This window comes from Populus trichocarpa, chromosome 12 (genome assembly GCF_000002775.5).
Source record: "Populus trichocarpa isolate Nisqually-1 chromosome 12, P.trichocarpa_v4.1, whole genome shotgun sequence".
NCBI classification, from domain to species: Eukaryota; Viridiplantae; Streptophyta; class Magnoliopsida; order Malpighiales; family Salicaceae; genus Populus; species Populus trichocarpa.
The window spans coordinates 9,565,389-9,592,678 of record NC_037296.2 but is presented as its reverse complement, the minus strand read 5'-3'; the positions used below and the strand labels follow the sequence as shown (position 1 = coordinate 9,592,678).

The 27,290-nt window shown below is 33.9% G+C and overlaps 2 protein-coding genes and 1 pseudogene across 8 annotated transcripts; all 3 read right to left on the bottom strand.

Annotated features, from left to right (window-relative positions):
- Positions 1-250: 250 nt before the first annotated feature.
- On the bottom strand, positions 251-1,796 carry LOC7484761 (uncharacterized; annotated as a pseudogene).
- A 3,958-nt stretch (positions 1,797-5,754) lies between these two features.
- LOC7483450 (LOB domain-containing protein 27) lies at positions 5,755-7,935 on the bottom strand. 3 transcript variants are annotated; one of them, XM_052445843.1, is made up of 4 exons: positions 7,115-7,935; positions 6,824-6,926; positions 6,595-6,641; positions 5,755-6,406 (listed from the first exon to the last, which is right to left on the bottom strand). In XM_052445843.1, exons 1-2 carry the CDS (start codon positions 7,819-7,821, stop codon positions 6,824-6,826), a joined length of 810 nt encoding a protein of 269 aa, XP_052301803.1. In that variant the 5' UTR covers positions 7,822-7,935; the 3' UTR covers positions 5,755-6,406; positions 6,595-6,641. The 3 variants fall into 3 exon arrangements, with proteins under 3 accessions (XP_052301803.1, XP_024438108.1, XP_006376825.1); XM_024582340.2 differs by having other exon boundaries at positions 5,755-6,390; XM_006376763.3 differs by lacking the exons at positions 5,755-6,406; positions 6,595-6,641 and having other exon boundaries at positions 6,710-6,926.
- A 7,485-nt stretch (positions 7,936-15,420) lies between these two features.
- Positions 15,421-26,702, bottom strand: LOC7484760 (uncharacterized). 5 transcript variants are annotated; one of them, XM_024581803.2, is made up of 15 exons: positions 23,862-26,702; positions 23,651-23,779; positions 23,369-23,560; positions 23,215-23,267; positions 22,780-23,074; positions 22,526-22,592; positions 22,293-22,436; positions 20,691-20,804; positions 19,115-19,209; positions 18,764-18,979; positions 18,345-18,623; positions 18,071-18,218; positions 17,845-17,978; positions 16,248-16,334; positions 15,421-16,175 (listed from the first exon to the last, which is right to left on the bottom strand). In XM_024581803.2, exons 1-15 carry the CDS (start codon positions 26,454-26,456, stop codon positions 16,089-16,091), a joined length of 4,635 nt encoding a protein of 1,544 aa, XP_024437571.2. In that variant the 5' UTR covers positions 26,457-26,702; the 3' UTR covers positions 15,421-16,088. The 5 variants fall into 5 exon arrangements, with proteins under 5 accessions (XP_024437571.2, XP_024437573.2, XP_024437572.2 ...); XM_024581805.2 differs by having other exon boundaries at positions 22,386-22,436; XM_024581804.2 differs by having other exon boundaries at positions 22,526-22,586.
- Between the last annotated feature and the right edge of the window lie 588 nt (positions 26,703-27,290).

Genomic DNA, 27,290 nt, shown 5'->3' with positions numbered 1-27,290 from the left:
GTTGTGATCGTGTAAATAATACTCTTCTTGATCAAATATATATATATATATATATATATATATATATATATATATATATATATATATATATATATATATAATGGTTTAAAACCACATAACATGTGGCTATTAAATATGTATTTAACACGTTAAGAAAATATCTACACAAATGGAGGTATATAAAGTAAGACATGTATTTGTAATGAGAGGACAGGATAATATTTCATATAGTAGGAATATGGAATTATTTAACTAAAAAACTGAATGGATATATATTACTTAGGATAAGATTTTACATTTCTTGATATTATATTCTATAACTAAATTAAAGAAATAGATTTATATGAATTATTTCACATTTTCTAGCATTGGGAAAATGCGAATTATTTCACTGTATCAAAACTATTTTCTGGCGAGTCCTGAACCCATACCACAGGCCATGGCAAGAAGCAAAATCCAAAAATCCACTGTTCGCACAGCTTTTAAAAGATTCTGGTCTTGTTCATTAGTATCCAAATCAACTTCATTGTCGTTAGGCAACCGACGATAAGCAATTCTGTCTTCTCTGACAAGCAGCCTAGACTCATCCATTACACGAGAACTCTTTCTTGAAGCTTTAATGGCAAGGTAAAGAGGCGAAACGAGCAACACCATGAGCAGGACAAAGGAAATTAGACGCCCTAACAACTGGAAACCAAACAAGTCTTCCAATACTATAGCACTCATAAGATAAGCTGCGACAATCAACGACAAACTATCAAGATATTTCTTCTCAATATCCCCTTCATCAACCTCGTAGATTCTCACAGACCATCACATAAGAGAAAGAGGGTTGGTTACTTGGTTCTTGTCAAAATTGCCAACGTCAAGAGATACCGGCTGGGTTTGCTGCTGAATATGGTTTGGTATGCTTGAATTAGTATTGCCCCACTCAAACCAAGAAATCCCTGCAAACAATAACCAAAAACCAGAAGAAGAATCGAACTCTGTAGTTATATTTTGGTTTTACGGATGGCGACTAAGTCGGTCTCTGTTTTCCATGTCTAGAAATGAAACCATTAGTGGAAATTAATTGTAGCTTACCTTCATGATGCCAACGGCAGTGTCACTAAAGTGACGGAAATTCCTTACAGAGGTGACAACATCGGCGGTGTTAAAGAAACTCTGGGCATGTGCGGCTACAAACACGAACAGACACATCGCCGCAACCGGCGGTCGAGGAATCAAACCAGTAACAGCAGCCCACGTAGAAAAATAGCCCGCGAAACACTGAATCGCGCCAGCCACGAGAACAACCCATGGCCCACCACGAACTCTGCTTTGATTCCAGGACGTGGCAGAGGTGTAGAGAACACCAGAGAGGACTCCGCAGTCGGCACCGATATCAGATACGGTGTCGAGTGTTGATAAGCTTGAGTGGATTTGAGAGTTGGAGAGTAGATGGAGAAGGTGTAGAGAGAACCGCTGGTGCACTGAATCCATATGCTCGCTACTGTAGAGAACCATTTGCTGTTTAGCTTTGTGTGTTTGAGAGTTTCTCACTGTTAAGGTTAAAAAGTGAATTTTATTTAAAAATATATTAAAATAATTTTTTTTATTTTTAAAAATATTTTTAATATAGTATATTAAAATAATGTGAAAATAAAAAAATTAATTTTAAATAAAAAAAATTAAATTTTTAAAAAACACCGTTTCTAAACAATACCACCTATTTAAATAATCTTTATTTTTTTTATAACCGTTTGTTTTTTATTTATTTTTTCTTTTTCTGTGCGTTGTTGCTGCAGTACCATCATGGCTTGTCATTGTTGTAGAACTGGGGTTGTGTTTTTATATTTTTAAATTATTTTAATATATTAATATTAAAAATAATTTTTTTAAAAAATTAATATATTTTTAAATAAAATTAAAAAATAATCATTACCAATATTTTTAGATTTCCCATTCATCTCCAGTGAAAATGTCAAGCTGCTTCTTAATTGACAGCTGGTATTTTGCTGACGTTAAGTGAGGTGAAAGAGTTGTCGTTTACTCTTTAGCACCCTTTCAGTTTATGATATGTTCTACATTACATGACAGGAATTGTTGCTATAGTTAGTTACACGTGGAAATCTGAATCACAACATTAATATTAATATTGACAAAAAAAACCCTGAAAAAGAGTTCAATAATTCACTGCTGATTATGAGATAATTCATATTAGAATAATATTTTATATTTTTATATTTTGATTTTTTTTATCAATTTTTTTTCTCTTTTCAATTTTATAATTTAATGTTATATTGATTATAATTTCAGATTAATTATTTATTTTAATTTGTTTTTTATATTGTTATCGCGAGTTTTTAAAACCATTTTGATATCAAGTTGGTTCTCCATTTCATGGAAAAAAATCAATATAGTTATTTGCAAGGAATTGAAGGAAGAATGACTAAAATTAAAAGTAATGAACAATAACAACCTTTTTTTTTTTTTAAAAAAAGGTGTTAGTTCTGATTTTTTTTTCTTTTAGTCTCTGAATTTTTTTTTATTGGATCATTCAATGTTGTATTGATTGAGAATCGAAATTGATGATTTATTTCATAGTTGACTTGATCTAAAAACAAATTCCGCAATTGTCTTAATGCTAAATTTTACAAGAAATAATTTGATTTTATTGTTTGTAAATAATTGGAAATAAAAGGAATGAAATTGTCTAAAAAAACAACCACGAGACCATTTAAAAAAAGAAAAACAATTATGTGTCAGTGCCTTTTCCATAAATTTGCTCTCTTGGGTTTTGGCAAAAATTCATTTTTGATCTTTTAAGTTTAAAGATTAAATAGTTTGATGCAAAACTTCCTTAATCTTGCATTTAGTCATTGAGTTTGAGATAGGAGAGAGAGACTTGTAGTTTACAATGGGTAAAGGGTGAAAGTTGACAAACATATACTTTTTGACGATGAAACTCGTCGATCTTAGTGTCAATAGTTATATTCGACAAGGAGAGTTTTTTAGGCTTTTTTTTCCTCGAGAGAGAGAGAGAGAGAGTATAACAACCCTAATATTTTGATGCAATTTCCACGTAATTCCCTTATAATTATTCTATTTAATAGGTGAATTTTTTTTTCGTATTCAAGAATTTACATTTTTAATTATGAAAAATCTACTGAAATTTTGATAGAGTCTCTTCTACACTAGAAAATCGTAAATTATCAACTAGAACTTGTATCTCTTCAATATTCATCAAATCATAACTAAAATATTTTTCAATCATCCTGGACTTATCAAATCAATGTATGAGGGTGCCTCTAATTCTCATCCTTCAACTTTTCCACCATTATAATTCTTTTATTACAAGTATACCGATATACACTTTATAATAAAATATCATAGATGAATCACATACATTCATAATTCTATCACAACAAAAGAATTATAATGTCATAAATGTCTTTTAACGAATTCTAATTTAAATAGTTTAGTAAGCATAATGATTCCCATTATTGCATGTCAGATTTACATTACAAAAGAGAGATAGTTTACATATTCATTTAATTTTGGCAAAAGGAATCCTAAGTATCTATCAATCTGCTTATGGTTACGCAGCATCTGAAATTTAGTTCATCATATCACATAATAAGATAAAGTTACTTAATAGGTTAATCAAACAAGATGAACAATTTTAATATTACATTTCAATTATATCATGTCACCATCCACAATTTCTTTTACAAATCAATTGATCTTAACTAGCACATTATAAATTCAGGTCATTCTCAACCTAATATTACTAACCCATTTTCGGGTATACTCTCACCCCTTTTCGAGTGTTTGCTTTCATTTTTCATTTCTAGAAATGACCCATCACTAGGTAGTTAAATCTCCCAGCCCATTTTCCATTACTGGATAACTAGTTTCTCTGCCCTTTTGTCGGCATTAATCCTACTACCAAAAAGCTAATTTCTTTGCTCAATTTCGAGCACTAGTCTCATTATCGAGAAGCTAATTTCTTCACCTATTATTGGGTATTAGTCTCATTACCGGGAAGCTAATTCCTTCGCTTTTATTTTTTTTACATGAAATCAAAACACTTTTCTACATTGAAAATTCATTGAATCTTTAAAACTTAATAAATAAAAGGATTAGGGGTGTTAAATATATGTTTGTTGTCGAAGCTCTAGATGTACCTCTTTATTGCTGCATAGTTCCCGATGCCTCTTCTATATTAACAGGTATACCAAATATATATATATATATATATATATATATATATATATATATATATATATATATATATATATTATACATATTTCACATATCCAAGTTGATTTCTTTCAATTCAACCATGTGCTTGTACACCTATATCATCTTAAATGTCATTGACTATTTCTTCAAAGGCTTATAGTTTTCTCATGAGTCATTGAATTGTCAAAAAGTCCATTTTGCAATTTTTCTATAGTAACTACCACATAATGAAACTTCTTTTGCAGCGAGCGTATAATCTTTTCTACCACGCGTGTTTCCTCCATCTACTCCTCATATATCTTCATTTGATTGTATATGACCAATACCTTAGCAAAGTAATTTGAAATAATCTCTAATTCAAGGATATATAGCTTTTCAAAGTCACCTCGTAACTTTTATAGGCATACCTTTCTGACATTGTCAGCTTCTTGATTTGATTGATGCAAAACTTCTCATGTTTGTTTGGCGATTGTTACGTTGACCACTATTTTAAAAGTGGTATCATCCAGACATTGGTGGATGACTATGAGTGCTTGTTGATCCTTCCTTCACTCATGCTTTTTGCACGACCTTTCTTTATGCTGAAGTCAACGTTACTCCTTCCATAGGCTCCTCAAAACCTTTTTCAACTATTATCCACACATCTTGGGAACCTAGCCAAGCTTTAACATAAATACATTAAATTTCATAATTGTTCTTTATCAAACGAGGACATTGAATTGAGAAGTTTGTATTGGCCATGTCAAACAATAAAAAAAACAAGCTATAATACCACTTGTTGTAAGAAAATTAGTGTGGTAGGCGTTTATGGACAACAAAGAAAAAAAAAACTAAATAACAAGAAGAATGTTCGAGAGAAAGAAATATTTCATTAAGTGTTTTCTCTTCTATACACCTTTCTTCTTCATTACACTTGTGATTTATGTTTTTGATTACAAATTTATTTATAAACCTAAAATCTTAGACAATCAAGAAAAGGAAAAGGTAATTTTGCTGACTTAACTGATCAACTGTTTCTAAAACTATTTGTCTTTTTATGGTTTTAAAATTTGAAATCTTGCTGCTTCAAAATGTGTGTGCATGTCAGAAAAAATTAAAGAAAACTATTAGTCACTAGGGGTGACAGATTCGGATTAATCCGTCCTTGCATTCATAAGGTCAGTGAGGGTTTAGTAAAGCTCTAAGAACAATTCAAGGGTAAGAACTTGATCATTAACCAAGGCGAAACAAAGCAATCCAATCAACCTAGGAACTCCTATGTACGCCAATACCAAAGAAACGCCAAACTCAAATTTTCGTTTATCAAATGCTGTCCAACAAAATAGAATATTTGTGCTGATATAGGCGCAAAAAAACATGAAAGTCTCACACATAGGAAACTTAGTCCTATTTGTAGTGGTCCCAATTCAAATATGCTGCATCTTTCTAAGTGTAGCTGAGGTGAAGATGTTAAAATGGATGAGAGGGAACAGAAGAAAGACCCAACAAGAGACAAATATATGCTGTGACTGTGGTTTACAGTTGCTAGATTTCAGAGTCTATCAGAATTTCATTGCAGTACTGTGTCATAATTATAGACTTAGATTGTAAGGTAATGCCATCATAATTCTCATAACACATCTCCCCAAAGTTACTAAAAGTTTGGATCTATCCGCATTTTGATCTTCCTTTTACATGGAACATATATGATCTCAAAACATATAGTAAAGAACGTCTTTCCTTGTTTCCTTGGCTAAATTGTTGGAATATCTTTCAGGTGTGCTTTCAGATGTTGGACGCATTATTGGCTGAAGAGAAAATCCCAGATGAATATTCTGGACAAACTCAGGTTTATAGTGCTCTTTCCCCCACTGTTCTTGCTCAATGTTATGAAAGATTCACTTCGATGGATTGTGATTGCGATTGCAGGTTATACTCTGTGATGACTGCGAGAAGAAAGGAGCTGCTCGTTTTCATTGGCTATATCGCAAATGCCCATCCCATCCATGGTATTTTCTCATCCTGTTCCTACTCCCCATTTGATGAACACTAATTAAGTTTGCTTTTGCTCGTCTTTTTGAATCTGTTTCATGGAACTTTACACCATAACATCTTCACTCAAAGCGACCACTTTATTATCCATCTACCATAATCCTGAATTCTCGAACTGGCCATGCACTTGCCCTGCAACCACAACAACCTACTCAAAGACCTGGAAAACTCAGTCATTGAAACATCAGCGGTTCCGCTGCTATAGACAGCAGTGGTGTGCTTAGTGTCTTCATATTTTGATCAGAGAAATAGTAATCCCTTGGTGCTTCAACAATTCATAGGTGTCACTATAAGAAGAATAAATTCATACTAGTAATCAAATAGGAGAACGTTTACCTTCATAATATATATTGATTCACTGAAAGAGATTATGGGATCTGTCGCTGAAATCAAACAAATTAAGGGAATATAATTTACGAAAATAAAATCAAAGTATGGATGCTCAGACTCGTAAACAATAAAAAAAAGAAAGTAGAACCTCAAAATTGTGGAATTTACTCTATGGAATCCATTACAGGGAAAAAAATTGTAATATAACTGAAATAAAATGCTATCTAGTTCCTACTCAGTTGACACTGGTAAGACTGAAACATGCAGCAGCACTCTTCAATTCATTCTCTGCAACATGCTCCATGGATTGTGTAGTGTCCTTCAACGATTCTTCTGAGCTGCATGCATACATCATAAAATTTGCATCATAAATTAACATACATGGAAACCAGTATGAAATTAAGCTAGGACATGTAAGATGAAGAGCTTTTAGCACATTTTTTCCATACATTTTACACATTTTAAACAAATATCTCTTCGAATTATGATTGCCTATCATCAACAGTATCGAAAAAGGAAAACATACCTGGACTCATAGGGTTCTTTAGTTTCTATATATGATTGCCTATCGTCAATAGTATCAAAAAATGAATGCATCTCATCATAATCTTGAACAATTTCTTGTTGGGTAGATAGTGGCTGAGAAGCATCTAGCTGAGACTGAATAATTGGCGTGTAATTGGTGTTACTGTTAGTAGCATAAGGATGTTGACTCCAAAGCTGATTCCCAACATTATCATTAGAATCCAAGTAACCAGAGCTGTAACCAATATTACTGCTAATAGAGTAGGAGTACTGTTGTGCCAAGCAAGGCTGAGGAAGTGCCATTCCTAATTCTAATTGCGAGGGAACATCCTCTGTCAAAGCTGCAATCTGATGGTGGTGATGCTGCCTGTACATCTCAAGGTGTGCGTAGACAGCACGGAGCTCTTCTTCCGCCTGCCGAATCTGGAAATGCAGTTGATAGATGATGCCCAAACAGCCATGAACAGGAAACCTGTCACGAATATTGGATTGGTAAATAATAGAACGCATGGCTTCCTCCTTCTGGAGATAATCAAGATTCTCAAGTATCCTGAGAATCTTGCGTACACCAAACAACTTATGAGCATTTTGGAACATCTTTGGTTGTTCAGAAGGGAAGTAAGGTGCTAGAGGACACTCAGAGGAGCACTTTCTCCTTTGATACTTGCACGAAGCACAAGCTTGGCTGGTGCCTCCCTTGAGAGTCATGTTGTTAACATCAAAGAAGATGGTAGAATGATTAATGAGAGAAGATGTAAATTAAGGAAATTATTAATAATGGTTGGGGAGAGATAGAGATAGAGAGACGTGTGATTGTTGTAGTTGCTGTTTAAACTGAAATGGGTAAAAAGTAAACATTTTCATGCTGAACAAGTCTTGTACGAGCGGATTTGCTGGATGTGAAGAGACTAAGTAAAAAGAGAAGATCAAAGAGAGCGATTATGGCGGTGGTATTTGTTAATTTCTTTCTTTGATTTCAAGTAATTGTTAGTGGTAGGGACAACTGTTGCCATTCTAGCTACTATATATACATGGAATGGTCAATTCTACACTTCATCTTGTACTGTTTACGTGCCTTGTAAATTTCTGCATGCCTGCAGGTTTGGACTTGAGAGAAACTGCTTCACCAGGTGAGAAATCCTCTCTGGGTCATGATCCCCTTGGCCTGTCCAACGCTGCTATACCAATTCGAGCTTCAGCTTCGTCTTTGGATCCACTCACTTAGACCTGTGGATTAAATTTATGGATTACAAGTAAACTTACATGAAAAACTTGTAATTAAGGAGAACGTTAAAGACAGAATCCACCCTAGCACTCTTTATTTTGGACACTTAATTTCTCCTTAATTAAGTCACATATCTAATAATAAAATTTGATAATCAGTATTATCTTTTAAAACTTTTTGTAATTTATTCTATCACTTTGTTTGAACAACAGATTTCACTGAGAGATCAAATCGGATAGATTGAACAATTCGAAATCCTAACTACTCTAGCTAACGAATTCGCTGCAGCATTCTGACTAATAAAACATATGTAAGTGGATGCCTAATATGCGAGCATCAATTTTAGATACTCGACGATAACATGATTTTCTAATGAAGAAAGTCTCTAGGCTGGTAATGGATGTAAAATCCCTAACCTCTTGTTTAAATAATAATAATAAAAACAAGTTCAAGAACTGAAAAACAATGGAAAATCGTTTCCCTCAAACAATGAAGGGGGGTACAGTTTTTTTTTTTTTTTTTTGAAAAAAGAGAATTAGAGGAAGAACTTGAACTTAATTTTCTAATGAAAAAAAAATTATAGCCTCCATAGTATCATAGGGAAAGAGAAGTACCGAGATTTCTAGAAATTCTTTTAAAAGACTCACAAAAAGAAAACCACAAGGGTTTCAAGAAGGGATTCAAGAAAGAAGAAGAAGAAGCAGAGAGATTGTGGAAAAGAAGAAAAATTGATCAAGATTGATCAATTAAAGTGGAATTGACACGAAACCAATTATTAACAAAACACTCAATCTTGATATTACTGTAGGAAAAAGTGTAAACCCCCAAATATTGGAAAATTAGGGCATTTAGAATTGGAAAATTGGAGGGTGTTTTGACACAATTAGTTGTGTTAGGTTATAGAGAACTTGAATTAGAAAAATTATATATTGAAAAAAAAAAATAATTGAAGAAATTATAAAATCCTCAAATATTGAAAATTGGTTTCTTGAATAAAATTTAGGGGAAATTGGGTTTATTTGTTGCAAGGAGGGAACTGATAAGTAGATTTTTAAGAGGAAAAATCAAGTTAAGGAATCAATGAGACGATACAGTGCGTTTGGTGTATTGCAGTTACAACCAATGTTGTGCGTTTCAATTTCAATTGTTAATTAGCTTATACAAGCCACATGTGTTAATTAGGAGAAAAATACTAGAATGTTAAAGAATATAAAGACTGTTATATGTATTGCATTATGTTTCAACAAAATGCATGCAGAATTACTGATAAAGCACACTCTAGTATTTTTGGAGATTCTCCATCTCACTCTTATCTACCTTCTTTCTTTTTCCCTTCTCAACCCTGTGCATCACTCAATATCTTCCCTTCCATTATTAACATCTTCCTTTTCATTTCAGTCACCTTTGAAATTAGATAACCCATTGTCCAAGTCTATTACTCCATTACTATGAAAATATATCTAGATTACATAAGTATAAGGTTTGATTCTAAAGGATTGATTTGTTGAAAGATAAAAAAAACCACACACCCTAGGGAGATAGGTTCGGTCAAGACAAGGATTTTTTGTGTGTTTTTTTATTGAAATTTATGCATGTTTAATGATAAGGGAACATCTTTGATGAGTTATATGTTGTTATTTGCATGAAATCTTGATGAAAAATCAAGTTTTTTGAATTCCTAAATTCTAGGGTTTTGAATAAATTTAGGGAAAAATTATGATTCCTGATAAAGTTTTATGAATAGGGAATTGAATTAAGTATAATTTGGTGAAAGATTGAAAAAGAAAACCTTTGGTAGATGAGGATTTAGATCTCCATGAATTTTATGGAGGGGAAGAGGGTTTATAGTAATTGAATGTGTCCTTAAAGAATCCATCATTTGGAGTTTTAAATATAAAATTTGCATAAGTATGAGTTGATCTTGAAAGAAAAGAAAAACTCAAGATTTTAGAGATGAAGGTTCGGCTAAAGAGAAAGAGAAGAAGGAAATTTTCCAAATGCCAAATCAGGCTAGCTGTTTTAAGAAATGGTGAGATTGATTCAAGAAACAATCAAACTATTTCTCAAAATGATAAGACCATTTTAGTTATTATTTTGTGGTAGCCTGATTTTGTGTTTTGGTTTTTTCTTAGTTTTTCTTTGCATCTTTTAGGTTGTTTAAGGAATATAGGCGATTATTATATGGAAAATAAAATGTAATATGTTTGTATGCATGAAATTGCTTGTATTATAGCGTTTCTTGTATGGAACATTAAGAGTTGGAAAGTTATGTGAGATGATATAGGGGTGCATGTATTCATGAGTAACAAGTACTTAAATTGTTTAAAGAATATTGAGAAACACATTTTTAATATTTTAAAGAGTGAATGTGATGTATGGCTTGGTGTGATGCAAGAGATGCAGCAGTTACGGGACCTCAGGCAAGCAGGACATGACTAGTGAAAGAAACATGTTAGTACTTGTCACCTCAACTCTTTTAATTTAAAAAATTTATATAAGTCATTATTCTTAATATTTTGACTATTGATTCGGACATAAATATTGTGGAATGATAAAAATTCATGAAATCTCGATATGGAGATTAGTTTAGATAAGTGTTGTGTGTATTAAGCTGGTCACATGAGTGAGGCTTAGATTGATAAGTTATCATTCACAAAATGCTTGAGTTGTTGAATGAGAAACTAACCTTATGAGTGGGGATTAGCTAAATAAATTTGAATTGCAAAAAACAAGTATATATAGGTTGTATGTATTATAGTCGGCTACATGTGTGAGGCTGAGGTCAAAGTCCCTTAAAGGGTAAGATGGATGCATTTTTATGCATAGGAGTCGGACACATGAGTGAGCCCTAAAGTTGTTAACATTAAGTCAACCATGAGAAAATAGAGACTTAATCATAAAAATTAATATACAGGCCACGGGTGTGAAGGTAGTGGGAAATTTATAGTTAGCCACATGAACGAAGACTAGAAAGGTGTTAAACATACACCTTATACACGAAAACCAATTAAAACAAAGGATTGGTTGTTGTTTATATTAATGAACCTCTAAAGAAGGTTTATGAAGGGTTGGGTATGATGACCTTTAATGTTAAGTTACCTTTGGGTATTTCCTGTATGGAAAACAACATTTTGAATATAATGCTACATAAAAACAAGTCAGCTTAGGGTTGGGGCTTATAGGCTATTATTAGAGTAAAAGATTTGATTGGTGAATTATTACTACTAATGAATGGTAGGGGAAATGTTGATGTTAAAGAACTATAACAAAGAAATCGATGGAAATTTATGAAAGCAAATGTTAATATATGCTTGAATTGTTAATGTCGTAATGTGATAATATAATTTTATTCTAAATTCTTAGTATGCTTAATTTTAACAGGTTCTTCATGTGCTCCTCGAAGCTAGGCTGGTGTTATAAACTATTTTAGCTGTAGGATTATATCATATATTATTTAGTTGTAGGACTTTTAACACTTTCCAATTAGATGTAGGGTTTTGATATTATATATTATTCATGCTGTTTTCTTGGAAGATTGTAATAAACATATTTTTTAAATTATGAGGATTATTATGATATTATGATAAAGCTTTATTAATGACAATAAATTTCATCTTTTCATTTTAAATATAAGATTGTGATGTTTTACTCTTTTAAATGCTTCTACTATATTAATGTATTGCAAATTTGTATGTGATTGTTTGATTGAAAAATAAATTTGGCGAATTATATATATGCATAGTGTGTATGTGGAGGAGGGTGTTAGAGTGGCATTGGCAAGTGGCAATGAATATGATATCAAATAATTCCCTTCGAAGTTTATCTTAAAAGTACCATAATTAGACAGAGCCCTTCTTGACGTTCTATATGTGAGATGCCTAATTGTAAAAGCATGATGACCTAACAAGTTTGGAATTTCCTCCAACATAGTGACTGCCCTCTTGGCATACTTCATTGTCTTTTGGGGCAATGTCACCTTGACCTTAAACAGATACCCATTCCTAACCTTCCACTCTTCCAACAAACAAGCAATTTTAAGGGTATGATCTTATCGCACTAGGCCACCCAACTATTAAGCATTCATTCCCATCGATTACCAATGCTACTGAAACCAACCCTTTGGGATACATAACCCACATTGAAGGCGAACCAAGCATCATTAGCATGAGGATGAAAGAATAGCATGCGTGCACTCGTTCCTACCTTGATATTGCTTACCTGACACATTTGATTGTTGAGCAAATTCGCTTGACATGGTAACAAGCTTCTTATTGCTCTCTAAATGAACAACTTAAATTTAGGTGCACCTTTCATCTTCAAGATGGTTTTCCAAGCACTAACTCTCACAACATAGCTAACAATAGTATAATTGGTCCACTCAAAGACATAAGACAACACCCAATAACCAGATTTTACTATATAAAAATCTTGTTTATGGTGGTGCCACACAATTCTTAAATAATGAGGAAGAGAGTGTTTAGTTCAGTCATTTGAGATTTGTAAAAGTCACCACTAGAATTTTTTATTAAACCTATAAATACTATGTAATATGTATTGTTTATGTAAGCTATTAATAAACAAGAGTTCAAAGAGATTATGTTTAAAGTGTCATGCCTTTTTCTTTATACAAAACTCTAACAAATTTGGTATCGAAACTAGGATAAGTAATGGCTCTTTTGGGTTCTTTAGATTTATGGGAACTAATTGAAGATGGATACATACTAAACCAAAATCAACAAAAGCAAAGGCATCTTGAGTAATGCTAAAAAAACGATTCTTGAAGAATTTAGGAAGTGAGATAACAAAGTCTTGTTTACAATTTACCAAGGGCTTGATGAAGTGACTCTAGCAAAAACTTTAAAAGAGACATGGGAGATTCTTAGAAAATCCTTTAGTGGTGTAGAAAAAATAAAGAAGGTACAGTTGCAGACTTTGAGATGATGAGTGTTTTTGTTTTTGTGGTAACTTTTGTGGTCGTGATTTGAAAAAAAAAAATTGGTTTTCAAAAGGCATTTTTTATTGTAGTGTATTTGATTTAAATAGGTATTTGGTTAAAATTGTGATTGAAAATACTTCTAAAAAAAACAAATAATAAGTGTTTGTTTAAAACTATGGTTAAAGTTATTATTGCATGTTAAGTTACTAAAGAGAACAACTAATTTATATATTAATTTGCATGTTAACAATGCTTTTTCATAACATGTGGTCAAAACACAATAAATTATATTGCGGTAGCTTTTATGGTTGTGATTTGAAAAAAATCATTTTAAAAAAATCATTTTTACTTGTGGTTGGGCTAGGTAAAATATATGTTTAGTTAAAATTATGGTTTGAATTGTTGTTGTACCTAAAATGACCAAAAAGAACACAAATTTCTCTCTTATTTTTGAATAGCAAAATTAACAAATAGTACAAACAATAATCCATATTAAAAAATGAAAATTGAAAAAGATTGAAGGCAGACAAATTTGGTGGATGGATTCCTAACTATTGTGGCCTTGTTTTCATGGATTGATTTTTTTTTTTCCTATGTGTACAGATTTGTTTTTGGAGACTTATGGGAACCAAGACTAAAAGGTTTGGAGGACCATAGCTAATTACACAAGAAGGAAAGAAAGAGAAAAAGGGAGGTTGAATGGAAAGATAATCTCGAGTTATTTTGGTCACTTTTTACAATGATTCTTTTTTCTTTTCTCAAAAGTTGTTGGTGGAGAGACAATTGTGCTTTCAAATCAGCTTCAAAAACATATATGAGCTGCTTCTTGTAAACTTACGGATGAACCATGAATATAACTAGGTCCCACATTTTAAAAGTGTGGTTGAAAATTTAACCGAACAACAATAAAAAGTTGGTTTTCAAAAAGCACTTTTTATTGTGGTGTGTTTGATTTAAATAGGTATTCAGTTAAAATTGTGGTTGAAAATACTTCTAAAAAAAATAAGTGTTTATTTGAAACTGTGGTTGAAATTGTTGTTGCATGTTAAATTACTAAAAATAACAACTAATTTATATATTAATTTGCATGTTAACAATGCTTTTTTCATAACCTGTGGTCAAAACACAATAAATTATATTATAGTAGTTTTTATGGTTGTGATTTGAAAAAAAATAATTTTAAAAAAATCACTTTTACTTGTGGTTGGGCTAGACAAAATATATTTTTAATTAAAATTGTGGTTTGAATTGTTGTTTGATCAAAAACACGTTATAATATATTGGTTAAAATTATGGTTGGAATTGTTATTGTATATAAAATGACAAAAAAAAAACACAAATTTCTCTCTTATTTTTAAAATAGCAAAATTAACAAATAGTACAAACAATAATATGTATTTAAAAAAATGAAGAATGAAGAAGATTGAAGGCAATCAAATCTAGTAGATGGTTCCCAACTATTATGGCCTTGTTACCAAGGCTAAAAGGTTTGGAGAATCATAGCTAATTACACAAGAAGAAAAGAAAGAGAAAAGGGAGGTTAAATGGAAAGATAGCCTCGAGTTATTTTGATCACTTTCACTTTCTACAACGATTCTTTTTTCTTTTCTTAAAAATTCTCGATGGAGAGACAACTGTGCTTTCAAATCAGCTTCGAAAACATGTATGAATTGCTTTTATAAACTTGCAGTTGAACTACAAATATAACTAGATCCTACATTTTAAAAGCATAGTTTAATTTTTTTTTGATTTCTCCTAAACACATCAGTTACCTCGAAAACAAACACCCCTAATATTACCTTCAAGAATAACAGTCCAAGTTCTTAGTTTGTATATATATATATATATATAAAAAAAAAAAAACAATAATGCTTTCTAGGTTTTAAATGGTCCAAGCATTTTTTGCATTTTTCCGCCCTCACATCTAAGCCTTGTCAATGTAATAAACTTACAATATTTTATCTAATTCCCTCGTGTGATTTTCACGGAATAACATTTAGCGGTACATGATTTTAAAAATAACCCCAAAAGACAATAAGACAAAAAGAAAATAACAGAGACCAGACTAGTAAGTTGCTAAATTCCCAGTGCAGTTGAATTTCCGTAAAAAAAAAGAGAGAATCGAGAGAAATACTGCAGAATCATATGAATTCAGTAAGTGAGAGTAGGAAAGGCACGTTTTTCCCCCCATCAGATTATATAGCAAGCGAGCAGTCATAAACAGTAACCATAAGCTGCAGATTTGGAGATGAAGACCCTGATGTGATCTATACAAAAACTCTTCATAGGGGGGGTTATATTTTCTTAAAGTTCGAACCTAATTAACAAAATTCCCCCCTTTCAACCTTCACAGCATATGTTTCTGCCTACAACTGGACAGTATTTGCCACTATACGCTCCTTCAATGCATTCGCTCCAAGCAATTACTGTTTTTTCTATACCAAGTCACCCTCCAGGTTCCATGGACAGAAACCCCAATTACTCTGACAAAAATTCTCAGATCCAAGGGTGCCAAAAAGCACCCTTCAAGCTCCTCTGTTATTTGATTTGTCAAGTTGCGAAAAAAACTCTCTTGATACATGGTTCTTCCCTCCGCAAATGAAGCTTCTCCTACAAAACCGCCTGATTGTATCATAAAACTCTTGATTATACGTCACCATTCTCTTGTGTGTCAAAATTTAATGCTTTCAATACCACTGCTGATGTACTGGGTCGATGTTGCAAAACATCACTATAAACAAAAAAAATGTCAAGCCATGGTAAACTTGATACTCTGTGGTTCAAGAAATAATTCCTCAAATTCTTCTTTAAACACTAGTTTCCAGCTTCAAAGAACAGAACTTGAGGTTGCAAGTGTCCCTTTTCACACATGATAAGAACCTCAGTCCAGCTACCAATTACCTATTAATAGAAAGAATAATTGTAAGACAAGATAGCAGATATAACAATGGCCAGACATGATTGAAGAAGTACCTTGACAGTCTTGTCATCATACATAATCCACTGACTGTGATCGTGACTATAGGCGAAGCAATGATAATGTTGCCCGTAGTAGCACACCTGAAGTTAAAAGGATCATGAGGAACGGAATAAAGTACAAATTGGCATCCCAACAACCAATGACCCAATCAGACATCCATAACATGAACAAACATAGCAGGAATGTTCCAGTAAAAAGAACAATTAAATAAATTTTACTGCTCTTCTCGTATTCCCCCTGATTCAAAAACTTCAAGTTCTTTAAGAATTTTCTCCCTTGTTCCCAATAAAAGAACGTTAAATTTGATTCATTGTTCAACTGCCATAAGAATGCACAGCCTACATGGATGTGCCATTCATTTTGTTTCATTTCTTAGTTGATGAGGCACATCTGTCTGTGGTTACTTTCGTGAAACAGCTTCCTAATTTTCATATGTTTAAAACTATTTCTCTATGCAAAAATATGAAGGCATATGGTGCACTTTAAAAACAAACCAATTTTCTAGAAAACTGGAGTTTTTTGTTCAAATGCAATATTTCTCATCTAAAAAATTAATTTTTCAAATTTACATTGAGTTTTAAAAACATATTTTTAATGTTTCTTATGGTTTTTCTTCACAAAGTTTACAACGTTTTTCAAAAAAAAAAAACTGAAGAAGAATGATATAATATCCTTCATTTATATACATTCACTTGTAGCAACATAAAACATTAAAATTATTTTCTTTTACATATTTGATTAATATCATAAATTTTTTTTTTTATTATAAGTGTAATATAAAATACTATTCTTTTTCTTTAGTTAACAGGTACAACTTTTTTATGATAATTTCTAATTTGAATGAAATAAAAGTAATACTACTATAGTTAGTTAAAGATTAAGATACTATTATAAATTATGCTTTGAATTTTCTAATAATAGTTATGATCTTGACATTTTTCTTCTTTTTGTAGTGAAAAAATTCTTAACCATTAAAAAAAAATAAACACAGTTTCCTATTTTTCATTGGAAATAGGGATGGAAGATAATTTCCTGTTGCTAGACAAATACTAACCATGAGTTTTCTTTTTTGTTTTCTAAAATAGAAAACAAGGCATCATTTGGTTTGCATTTAAGTGTCACAAAGAAAGGATATAAAAAAATTAGATGAAAACTGGGCCCTTGTTTTTAAATAAGAGAATTCAGAAAATGACTTTTGGTAGTTTTCATTTTAATACAAAACTGAAAAAAAAAAATACTTGTTTGCAGGAAAACAATTGTCATTTTCAATTGGTAAACATATTCTCTAGAAATCTTGCTACAAATTGGGAGATTTTCAACTACACCCTAAGGTTTCCACATTTTTCCACTTGATGTATTTGATTTTTATATGTTTCTCCTGTTGTCCCTAGAAAACTGGTGCTTAAATATTTTCTCACTTTCAGTAAATGCTTATCTTTTCACCCTCATATAGATAACTCACCTTTCCTTCCAACATAACTAACAGAACAGCCAAACCAATCTTTCTTAATTTAACAGCATATGCAAAGTTTTTAATATCAATATCTTCATCAAGATAACAGAATAAATGGTCTGAATGACTTTACATACCACTGAAACCAAGCTACGTATGTTCTTCAGATCCAGACCACGATAAAAAACACTGATATCTATCTCAGTACTTAGAGCAGCCAATGTTGCCTTTATATCATCAATGCTTTCACAGGTTTTTCTCCAGCCCAGAACTGCATGCCAAAAAATTGCTTAATTTTGGGTTTCCACAAGCTTGTCATTCTGTCTAAGCAAAAATCTCTTAACTATTCAGGAAAACATTCACCTGTTGTAAAAACATGTGGTGGAGTTGACATAATGTGATGGATGTAATTGGGCTTCCCACAACCACCAGCCTCGGGATCACAAGTTAACTGGTGATTCATTTCAACAAGATTTAAAAGTTCATCAAAACAGCTTTCAGCACACATGACCTGCAAGGAAAAAGGAAAAAAATCAACGGACAAGGTAATAGATAATGGACTATACACCTAGAAAAAAAAATTCTGAACATGGAGAAATAAGTGATTGTGTAAAATATTTTTACCAGCAACAATTACCTTCATTGTTCGGAGGGCAGTGGCATTTATATTATGAAAGAAAGCATTGTACTTCAAATGTCTGGACTCCACACCACAACTCTGGCAATTCATTTGTTCTGAAATGTCCATTCCAAAAAGAGAGTGCACTATACAAGCATTCTTTTTTGTACATTCCCAAGATTCCATGCCACTACATTCCACTGATTCAGAATCAGAGCCATGTAAACCAGTGGTAAATGCTCGATGAAGGCAGTCAAATATTACAGCCAATACTTCAGATGCATCATTCATCTGACCCTGCAATTCGATTGTGACCAACTCAGCAAAGACATCCTCGTACATCAATTCATATACTGTGAAGAGTGAATGACGAAAAATCACAGTTCACTGAAATATATGAAAACCAAGGCGGACAAAAACAAATCTTAAAAAATCACCTCCTGGAAGAAATTACTATTAGGATACAAATTGCTCAAAGCTATCCTGAGGGATGTAGGAGCAACCGCTTCCCTTCGTGTATCTGTGGATGCCATGCTGATAGCAGTAAGAATATCATACAATGCACAGACAACACATGGATCTCCCACATGAACATGCTCTGATTTTGATCTACTCAAGAACTCATCTCGAAACCGCCTTAAATGCCACAAGGACTGAAGTTATACAAGAAGCAAGAAGAAACAGGTGAGCAATGAATAGTGAAATGAAAAGCATACACCAATGGAATAGTGAGAAGAATATATAAATAGAATAGTGAAACAGCAAAGATGTCGTTGTATAGAAAATACCTGTATGATAACATTCAGGAAGCAATTGTATTCACCAATATCATTCTTCAAGCCAGTGCCAAATACATCAGTTCCATCCACATTTTCAGTTGCAACTTCATATGGTACAGTACGACAATTATCAAGTTCAGAATATATTGTTTGTAGTGCTTTCAAACATGACATCAAGGGTATCTTCTGATGTGCTTGAAATGTATCTTGAAGATCAATGCAAATAGATGGATATAGAGTTACAAATAAATGGACCTTTACTTCAGCGACTAGGGAAAGGAAAACTATGTCTTGACCATGTTGGTAAATGCATTCAATAGCCTAAGGCAAATGCTGCCTGGCATGATTCAACCAAACTCAGCCAACCAATCTCAAGACCAGGTCAGAGCCCATTTGATTCTCAATCAGTAAGATGGGGGATTGCTTGATATCGAGTAAGACAACAGTGCAAAATACTTTTATGTCAGATGCAAAGATATTCGTTTGACCTCAATGCTCATTGTGACCACCTCAAATGATGTAACACGTGATTTTCTAAGCCTGACAGGTATAGTGCCAACAAATAATAATAATAATAATAATAATAATAATAATAATAATAATAAATGCAATGTCAAGTCCAGTACCCAAGCAAAGCAATTATTTAATTAATCAAGTAACCCACATCCCAGCTTCCTAGCGAGACTTGTAGCATGCTCAGAAACCCACCCAGGCGGGCAGTTGCGGGCAAATTAAATGTGAAACTGTTCTCTTTTCAACAGGTAGTTAGTTAAGTGAGCAATATAGAATCTTGAATATTTGACTAAGTGAATTAACCAAATACACAGAGGAAGCTTTATTGGCCTCTTTTTCACAGTGGTGTGTGCATACACGTCAAATGTACATGAATTGTTGGAGACACAATTCCTCCTGCCTATATAGTACTAACACAAATGAAGAGAATCTATGTTCTGATGATGGAACCCATCCTTCAGCATAGGCATCCTCCATGACATTCTAGGTTTCATTGTTGAGGCTTCTTGTTGTTATTGTCAAAATAAATCGACCCTGAAATAGATGGTTAGGTGCAGAACTATACGCAACAATACCTTTGATGACAGTAAACCCAGGTGATAAACTGCCCAAATGGAAACAAATTTTCAATTTAGTTGATCAAAACAGGAAACACAAGTCAAATTAATCTTTTTATGCACAGAAGGCTGAACTTGCCATTAAATAAGAAAATGAATAAAGATTACATTTTACAGAACTGGAAAGAAAAAATATAGCACAATGACCTTTTATACCAGATATCAGAAGATTTTGACAGAAAATGTCTTAAGGAACTGTCTATCATACAAAAAATATCAATAATGCTCAAAAACCTTAAAGAAGCATAGATAATTCATTAATGCTCAAAGACCTTAAAGAAGATAGAAAAGTGCAATTTTGATAGAGAAGTGGGGTTTCATGGGCCAAAAGGCATCGAATGAAGAAAACTGATTTTGTTCCCTTAGGGCCCATGTAGTTGGCATAGTTAAAAATGTGCAATTATAAAATGTAGTGAAGTACAATGAAAGCAAGCAAAGGATCAAGAGAAATTTACCAAGGCTTTGGCGCACGGCTCTTTCAAGGTCAGCTTGAAACCTTTCCTCATCATCCTCCTCTACTTGTAACTGTCTCAGAGTCTTAGTCGCACTGTCTCCCAAATTTGGAGTAACTGATTTCACATATGGAAACCCATGTAATGTTAGGTTCAACGTGTAGAGAATCAACCAAAAAATAGCTTAAGGTTTAATGGCTGACAGGCAAGTAAAGAAGACCATAATACAACAGCACACAACAAACCAGAATGAGAGGCCAAAGCGACCATCATACAACTAAGGTATCCTGGAGAATATAATTAAAATGTAAATCCCAGACAATGCACATGAGCAGTTGAGCAGAAGGCAATGTTAAACAAGTAATACAATTGATACTGCAAAACTTAAATGCTACACTTAACATTCATATGAAAATATCACATAAAGTTACAAAACTAGAAGCCTCCCAAAAAGCTCAATTCAACAAACCATAATTTTATGTTGGAATTTAAACTAATTTGGTAATGACATCATGAGTCAAGAACAGTTTTTCCACAGAGATATGCAGGAAGAGAGCAATATACCATCAACACCACCTAATGTTTTTACTAATACGGTATTAAAAATAAAGATTAAACATTTCTATACCCACAATGTCATCCTTTGTGAAAATGCTGCTGAATGAGATCACTACTCCCTTTTGCACCACACTCAGACTATTATGCTAGCATGTCTTTTCAGTGTCAGGGATCAATTGGATGGCAAAACTAAGGAGAGGTGTGGGCCTGGTAGAATATATAGGGGGGGGGGGCTTCTTCAATTACTTCAACGATTCTTTGGCTCAAGTAAGGAAACGTAACAAGAGGGCTTCTGAGGGGGAGGAATTTCCTCTCTCAGCCTTTTGATAGGTAGATTCAAACTCTATACTAACTTTTTTCTATATAGAGCAATATTTGGAAGATTGTCTATTCATTTATAAATTTTGTAGATTCACTCACTTGCCTTTGTTCTTCAACAAACAACTCTCTTGTAAATGAGTTCACTGTGCGAGTATGGTTCTCTTGTCACAAAACATTTTAATCATCCATACAGAAGATGAAAAAAGGCTAGTATAGAACAGTAAATACAGGGACAGGAACATCCTTATATGCAAAAACTAAGCTATGAACATCAGAGCCAATTTTGTTTTAACACATCTTTACTTTAACAACAACTACAATTATCATTAAGTGTTGCATAATAAAAAATTAGACACAGAATCCCAAGGGTAATATGTCCTTGGATTAAAAATATTTAATTTCAATTACTGTCCAGGAAGTATTATATGTAATGTCATTTAAATAAAAGATGGAGTAAACAATAAATCTAAGTGAGAAATAGACGGATTAAAGCTGCTGGTTAACGGGGTGGGGTGGGGTTGTCGAAAGGGCAGTGGGAAATAAAAGATATCACCATAATTAGATGACAAAAAAAATGACGTGTTACCCACATTAGGTAATCTTAAATCCACAACCATGATTACAGCACTATAGAAGATTGAAGTCCATTGCAATGCACGCTTCTATGCATGATACAGCCTAATTAAGAATAAAAACAAAAATTAATCATGGGGAATAAACACATACTGCTTCCAACTTCAATATTTTCCATTTCACATGACATGGGTTGATTTTTTCCATCATATTTAGCGGAGCTTTTCTGCCTCCTACTTTTCCTACCTGGCCGTCGATCAGAAGGACCACCCTCCACATTTCCTCCAGTAGATGGCTCTGCAAAATAAAGACGATGAAAATCATTTAAGAACATTACCACAAGCCCCAGCCTCATTCAGAAACTCTATTGTATAATGCTAACCCACCACTGGCAGTTGTCATAGGCATGCCTTCTAAATTGTTGGGGAACCCACTCTTCTGCGTCAACTGTTCCTGAAAGTGAAATGTCATAAGGTTCCATTTGACATTTAATGGAAATTTCCTAAACACAGCATTCTAACTCTTAGAATAACCTCTGTTTATCTATTCAAGAATCACATTTCCAAAGGATATGGAACTAATATTGATTTTCAATCCCTGTACAATATCTTGAAAGGGAAAATTTCAAACTAATGCTTACCAATGGCTCACAGGAATCAGCAGCAGGATCAAAGCAAATATTGCATATTCCCCCAGACAACTTCTCTGGAAGAGTTATATGAGATTTTTTGTACTGTTGCTCAGCAAGATGTTTCTGTTTGGCCTCATTCTCTATTCGTCTTTGATACTTTAAAGATTCTTCAAGCATTCTTTCCTCCTCTTCAATCTCAATTTTCCATCTAAATTCTTCCTCCTGTTGTCTCAAGTCATCACCATTTCTGGAAAGATGACACTGAGAATCTGGATAGTCACCATCAGATGCAACTGGAAAGGAACTGCAGAGAGGAATGAATCAAACATTATAAAAAATGCAGTATGCATTATCAGTACTAAAAAAAAAGGTGCAAATTAAAACAGCAGCGCATATTGTGGAAACACAAATTAGAGGTGCAAAGCAAAACATAAGAAAGCATACCCCCTTTCATTAGTCACATCTTGAAGCAAGTGCTGCTCGCTAGCAGCAGCAACCTACAAAGCAGAACACATTAGACTTGCATAATGGACTGTGTCTGTCTACTATGAAGAAGCCTGCAGTGCATGAAACACAACCATAAGGAGAAATTTGAAACCTTCAATTCCTTGGTTTTCTTATACTCTTTGTTCTTTCTCCTATCCTTCCCCTTCTCCAATGTATTTCTTGAAATATCACTTCTTCCCTGGGTACCCTTCTTGGAATCAAGGGCAAGCTCCGCCAAAAAAGCTTCTCCTGCAGCATTAGACTTCTCTGTGGCATCCTTCTCAGCTAGATCCTCCAAGTGTGCCTGCAAAAGAGAGATTAGAGCAAAAATAATAAGCAAAGATACAGCTCAAAGAGATGTGAAACACCCTATTCATCACTGCTCAATACAGACCCTCATGTATGACTTCACTAGAGGTGGCAAGATTGATCGATAATCAAGGGCAGAAACTGACTCGAGCTTGAGTTCCAACTGTTGCATTCCAGTAACAATCCGCATGATTTGGGCATCAATTTTGCTGAGCTGAACCACTATAAAAGTGAGTAAAGTTGGAAGGACCATTATCAATATTTTTTTACTAAATAAGTGGAACTAACATACTGACCTCTATTGACAACTGTTCTTTCTGTCGCTGGATAGCAATTTCTATGAAAGTTTCCACTTGATGCATTTGGTCCTTGGTTCTCCAATTACCATCTTCACCAGATTTCAAGTCACAAAACTGAGAAGTTATACCACCATAAGTATCCTCGTACCCATATTGATTGACATTCAGAGTATCTGCTTCTTTTAACACATTTGATATAGCATCTAACTCAAATCTACTGCTAAAGAACAGAGCATCATGCTCATTCTCAACAAGCTTCTCTCTCCGCTGCCTAAGAACAGAATCATAGCTTCTAAGTTCAAAGAGCGTGTCAGTTTCCCTCTTCTTACCTTCTTCAAGACAGAGATCCTCCACGGCCTGCAATGCTTGCTCATAGCTTAAATGTTCACATTTCCTCTCATAAAGGCTCTGCAGATGGTAAAACTCCTTCTCAAGCGTCTGGAGAATTTCCATCCCTTGATTCATTCTCTCTTCTTTTGTACGGATCCATGATTGTAATTGCTCTCCGCTAGAAAGGCCTGCAAATATCCATGATAGTAAAGTATCAACAGCAGGTAGAACCCCATCTCCATTGCCAACAATAGTTGAAGTTGCTGTGGTGACATCATCATCAGGACATGTTCTTGGAGCATATTCCAATGGCAATAAACATTTATCCAAGTAGAGACAAGATGCATCATCATTAAGAACAATATTCTCTTTTATTTCAGGACCTTTAGCACCAGTATTCATGTCATCTACAACGCTACTTTTCTCAGGAGACATGCCTAAACCACAAGAATGAGATAGTTCCTGTAAGAATTTGAGGATCTTTTTGAGCTGGAATGCTCCCAGAAAGCAAATGCACATAGGTGTCTGGCCCACACCATGGTTCAGAAGTTGAGAACCAGTAGCAAGACTCTGTAGCTCATCCACTGTAAATTGTATCACCTTGTTAAGATGGCTTGCAGCAAGATATTTATGTCTAATAAGTGCCTGAAATACATCATGAATTTTTTCAAGGAGCTTTGCTCGCTCAGAATCCTCTGAAATAGGCCAGCTCTCAATAGTGCATGCAATAGACAGTTGGTTCCCATCAAATTCTTTACCTTCAATACTGTAAACTTTACCGGAGTTGCTGCTGCTCACAGGACAACTAATACAACCATCCCTCAAATTTTCCTTCTCTGGAGAAGAATCCCATGCGTCTTTGAAACAACCATCACCGTCCTCATTATGGTTCTCTGAGCAAATATCCTCAACAAGTTCTCCATTCTGACATTTCCCTCGATTCCAAAGCATCTTAACCGCAGAGGAAATGTCTAATGGTTTCCAGGAGCAACTGTTAATCATTTCAATCCACTCATTGTCAGGACTCTGTGGCAAAACCTCCTGCATCTTCGGCATAAGACTCCTCATGTGCTCTTGCACAACATGATGCAAGTGACTATCTGAGTCCGCAAACTTTTCATTGCATCGACAACACACCCAAAACCTCCAGCTCTTATTCTCCTCGCTGCAAGCCAACGCCTCATTCAAAACATCACTCGCCAATCCATTCTTTGATGACACAAAATAACTCTTCAAATCACTGACCTTAATTTTCAACAACTCCCTCTTCATTTCCAAGCTCATCGAATTCCAATAGGACCGAACCCAATCCTTTCTCTCAGTGTTAGTCCCATTCTTCCTTGCATTACTCCCATTCTTCCTCCTCTCTCCTCTCCTATCACTCCAAGGCGTTACCTCCACTCCTTTATCACTCCTCTCTCCCTCACGCTGTCCCAAACCTATCTCCGACTTCTGCAACAACCTCGCAGCAGCAACCCTAACTTCAATTTCTTTCCTCTTCTCTTCCTGTGTCTTAGTAGCCTTCTTAATCTCATTTGGCCGCCTTGTTTGCACCAACCTAACTTCCATTGGATCTTCAGTAGCTCTTCGTATAGGTATTAACCTAATCTCCTCACCAGTCCCCAAATTCTTCATCCAAGTAGAAATCGAAGCAATGTTCGACTTCTGCTGCAAATTTTTCAACTCACCTTGCACATGTGCAATCCTCCCTTCCGCAGTAGCTATCTTCTGCTGACTCTCCTCCTGCAAACTCTCCTTCGCAGGATCAATCGGATTCTCAATTTTCAAAGCACGGTCACACTCTTTCATTACCTCTTCATACTCTTTCCCATCATTCGCGGCCTCATACAGTAAATTCGCATAGAAATGAGCGAACTCGATCGAATTCGGAGACAATTCCGCGGCTCTACGAGCAGCTTCGATTGCGTTCTTTAAATACCGCTGCTTACTGTTAGTGTCGTCGATTATTGAAGCAACTTTAACACACACCGTACTATGAACACGGTGGATTAAGGCGTCGCCGCCGTGTTTAGCGCATGAATCCTTCATGATACGTAGGGCTTTTGTGTGGTTTCCACGACGGAGAGCATTTAAGGCGCGGTCACATTCGTGCTTGATTGTTGAAGAACCGTCCGATTCTGTAGAAACCGAATTAGGAGAAGGATAGAGGTCGGTTTCATCGGAAGCCACAGTGGGCGCCGCCGCAGACGGTGAAGGAGGGTGTTTGGTACGAGAAGTTAGAGGCCGTTTTCTATTCCCCATGGAATTTTAATGGTCCGTCACAAAAAAGAAAGGATGCATGGAATATGCAAAATGCGTCCCTTCTATGATTATTATTACTATTATGATCTATAGAGTAAAGAGACAGGCTTACTAGGAAATGTGAGTGGGGGTAAAGAGGGGATTTCACTGGGTGTGCCGGTGACGATGACGATGACGATGACGGGTGGGTGAGGGATCGGCGATGAAATCTTGGGAGAGAGTAGGTGAGTAATAGTGGTGTTAAAAAAAAAAAAAACGAGTCATTTGTGACATTTGTACTATCTCCCTGATTTAACTCATCAAAGTTAATTAATATAAATATTACAAACAATAATAGATTAAAAAATTAAATAAATTAATATTGTAAATTAGATGGAGTTAAGATTTTTAAAAATCATTTAACCCGTATAACTCATGTATCATTTTTTATAATACTTATAAATATTTTGTTATCCTTCTCTTTCTTTTTCTTTTTTTTTTATATGTATCATTTTTTTATCTCATTTCAATATATATTTTCTTTTTATGTTTAGTGTCAGGTATATGTTTGAGATACAGTAAAACACATTGTAATATCAATTCTGATTAGAGATAAATAATTATATGTTTTTGAAAGTATAATTTTTTTTTTAAATCGTGAATGAATAAATAAATTTATATACTCAAGATATTTGTAATATTTATAAAAAATTTAATTAAACCTGATATATCCAACTTATTTAGGTTCAAATTTTTTTAATAAGTCAAGTTTATAATTTATAAAATATCATAAATTAAGATAAATATAATTATAGATACCAAACCTATCCATGAACATCCCTGATGAGGAAGCAA

Bases quoted from the DNA above. Each gene is read 5' to 3' on its own strand.
- LOC7483450 (XM_052445843.1), bottom strand. From the start codon at position 7,821: ATGACTCTCAAGGGAGGCACCAGCCAAGCTTGTGCTTCGTGCAAGTAT. The intron at 6,927-7,114 runs GTATGTTTTCCT...GTATGCATGCAG, and splicing joins AAAGAACCCTATGAGTCCAG to CTCAGAAGAATCGTTGAAGG.
- LOC7484760 (XM_024581803.2), bottom strand. From the start codon at position 26,456: ATGGGGAATAGAAAACGGCCTCTAACTTCTCGTACCAAACACCCTCCT. The intron at 23,268-23,368 runs GTTTCAAATTTC...TCTGCTTTGTAG, and splicing joins AGAAAACCAAGGAATTGAAG to GTTGCTGCTGCTAGCGAGCA. The intron at 18,624-18,763 runs GTGATTTTTTAA...ATCGAATTGCAG, and splicing joins ATAGTAATTTCTTCCAGGAG to GGTCAGATGAATGATGCATC.